Source organism: Eptesicus fuscus, chromosome 22 (genome assembly GCF_027574615.1).
Source record: "Eptesicus fuscus isolate TK198812 chromosome 22, DD_ASM_mEF_20220401, whole genome shotgun sequence".
NCBI classification, from domain to species: Eukaryota; Metazoa; Chordata; class Mammalia; order Chiroptera; family Vespertilionidae; genus Eptesicus; species Eptesicus fuscus.
Genome location: NC_072494.1, coordinates 40800605 through 40803447, shown reverse-complemented (window position 1 = coordinate 40803447; position 2843 = coordinate 40800605). Strand labels below are relative to the sequence as shown.

The 2843-nt window shown below is 61.8% G+C and overlaps 1 protein-coding gene across 1 annotated transcript in view; it reads left to right on the top strand.

Annotated features, from left to right (window-relative positions):
* Positions 1-2171: 2171 nt before the first annotated feature.
* TBX19 (T-box transcription factor 19) overlaps positions 2172-2843 on the top strand; it is a 19909-nt gene continuing 19237 nt past the window's right edge. The window contains exon 1 of the mRNA XM_054712117.1: positions 2172-2365. Coding sequence (XP_054568092.1) covers positions 2172-2365 — 194 coding nt within the window. The remainder of the gene's footprint in view (positions 2366-2843) is intronic.

The following is a 2843-nucleotide window of genomic DNA, read 5'->3' as shown; positions in this document are numbered from 1 at the left end:
TGCATGCCCTCTACTGGGGATCGAGCCCGCAACCCAGGGATGTGCTCTTGACCAGAATTGAACCCGGGGCCCTTCAGTCCACAGGCCGATGCTCTATGCACTGAGCCAAACTGTCCAGGGCTCACCCAAGGATATTTTTCCATTGATTTTTAGAGAGAGTGGGAAGCGGGGAGGGAGAGGAGAGAGAGAGAGAGACAGATGTGTGAGAGAGACAACGTGCCCTAACTAGAGCGGAGATCGAACCTACAACCCAGGTCGTGTCCTTACTGCTCATTGAACCCGAGACCCTTGGGTGCGTGGATGGACGCTCTACCCACTGCGCCACCAGCCAGGGCAGGACTGTGCCGTCACCCTCCGTGTTCAGTGTGGCCCTCACACCCCCCGTCAGTGACTCCTGACTCCGAGGACAAACCCTTCCGTAGGATTCTGTTAAACCTCTCTCTTCTGAAAGGCAGGCTCTTAGGCAGCAGGGAGGAGCCGCTGCCTGGCTGGTGGCTGGGGGTCTCCAAAGGGAACTGTTTCTGATACAAACTTTTAAGACATTGTCCATCCCCTCCCACCCAGACGCACCCACACCCTCCCTTTCAGAGGAAAGCGATGGCCCAGGCCCTGAGATGCTCAGCCTTCCCCGCACACTGTGCTGCCTGTGGCTTCTCCCGGAAGCTCAGCGCTCTCTGAGCTGCTCCTCCGTGGCCTTTCCCGGCCCCTCTAACCGCGTGCCCTCAGTGGCCGGCCTCGCTCCTCACCGGCTCCTCCGCCTGCCCCCCTCCCCCTTCCCTGGCCGTCCAGCACGTGTTGGTCTCAGCGTCTCCTCCGCAGAGAGCCTCTCCCTCCAAGCCCTTCCAACCCTGTCCTCCCACCTGCCTGGCGCCCACCTCCCCCACCGCCCCTGTGCCACAGCCTGAGCCTGTCTCCTCCTGGTGGCTTGTTGTCTGATTGTCACCTTCTCTCTCGTTAAATCCGGGAAGGTGCAGCCACGCCCGCTCCATCCGCCCCAGGAGGCCTGGGCACCTCGCAGGCACTGAATGCGCTTTAGGAATGGGCCTGGCCCTGACTTGATTTCCCTTTTGCTTTTATTCTCCTTCTGTTTTGACCCCCGACTTTCTGTTGCGGCGAGAAGAGCCCACAGCCCCAGGGTCCATGTGGGGCCGAGGAGGAGGCGCTGCCCAGCCCTGGGTCCCCAGTCTGCCCCTGGCGCGTGGGAGACAGAGGAACGCGTCTAGTGTCTTCCCGGGAAGCGGGCACCTCCCCGAGTGCGTGGCTGTCCAGGAGAACGCGGCCGCAGAGCTTTCCGGCCCAAAGCGGCTGCGCACCCTGTGTCTGCTGGTTCCCCTCGCCGCGGGCAGAGCACGCCCTAGGGAGACGCTGAGGGCCTTTTCTCCCTCCGGCCACACTGGGATTAGGGCCACAGGCGTGGTCCCCAGGGGGAGGGACCAGGCTCGGAGCTCTGCTGTGGGAGGTGAGCAGAGTGTGGGTGTGTGTAGGTCCCGTCAGGAGCGAGGGGACCCTTCGGGGACGCCCTGGGAGAGAGGTCCTTTGCTCCTTTGTCCTGACCTGTGACCTGGGCGGTGGTCACGTTCCCTGGCGGCGCCTTCGGCCTCCGTACAGGCTCTGGGTCCGGGCCGGCGGGTGGCCCGGGGACGTAGGTTCTCGATGTGTCAGGAGGGCCTGTGTGGGCCTCGCGTTGGCCCGCCCCCCCGGGCCCTCCTCCTATAGGGGCCACATGCCACGGTTTATACACAAACACGATTGCCCGGTTTGGCAGTCGGGGCCTGGAACGGTTTTAATTAACGGGAAAATGGTCCTCCACCCGCTGATTAGGCCTCTTCGGGTACAACACGATAAAAGCCGGATAATTTGGATGGAGTACTCTTCTTAAACGGTTCCTCTGTGCCAGCAGCCAATGGCAGGGAGGGCTCTCCCCCACCCGATCCAATGAGTGATTAAGAGAGGGCTTTTCTCCCCCCCCCCCGCCTCCCCCCCAACTACAGCTTAACAGGTTGGTGTATAATTTGGAGACTTGGAGGGTGTCATGCTCGGTAGGGGCTGAGGCGAGGGCCAGCATCTTCTCTCCGCTCTGCTCTGTCCTCACAGCGAGTGAGAGGAGGAGGTGGGAGCAGGCAGGTAGGGAGCGTCTGAGCCCGACGCCTCCCTCTGAGGGGCCCGTGGCCATGAGTGAGCTGGGCGCGCAGACCGGCGATGGCACCGTCTCCCGCCTGCTCAACGTGGTGGAGAGCGAGCTGCGGGCGGGGAGGGAGAAAGGCGACCCCACGGAGCAGCAGCTCCGCATCACGCTGGAGGACGCCCCTCTCTGGCAGAGGTTCAAGGAAGTCACGAACGAGATGATCGTGACCAAGAACGGCAGGTGACTTCTCTGGGGCCCTCGGGCGGCCGGGCTGGCGAGGGAGGCGAGGCCCCTGGAACGTGGGGGCGGCGGTGCTGAGGTCTGATTAAACCCTGGAGAAGAGCAGCCGCCCACGCTTCTCCGGCCAACTGAGTGGATTTCTCTGGGATGGGCAGAGGTGTGTGTGTGTGTGTGTGGTGGTGGTGGCGGGGGGCACCTGTCTTGCATGCATTTTCATGGAGAAATTGCTCTGAAGGGGGGCAGGCCCAGGGGTTTGGGAAATGGGCTCACAGGTCAGCAAATAGGGGCAGTTTTGACTGACGGTGAGTGAGTCCTGGCGGAGACCTGCGTCCCAACTGTTCAGATAGGTGAGAGGCAACTTCAGTTAGAAGCCGGGCGGTTTTGCTGAAGTGTACAAACTTCCCGGAGATTTCCGACTAGTTGAAATTGGGAGCAAAAGGGCAAATTCGATCATTGCCTATCACTACATCTGCTTTCT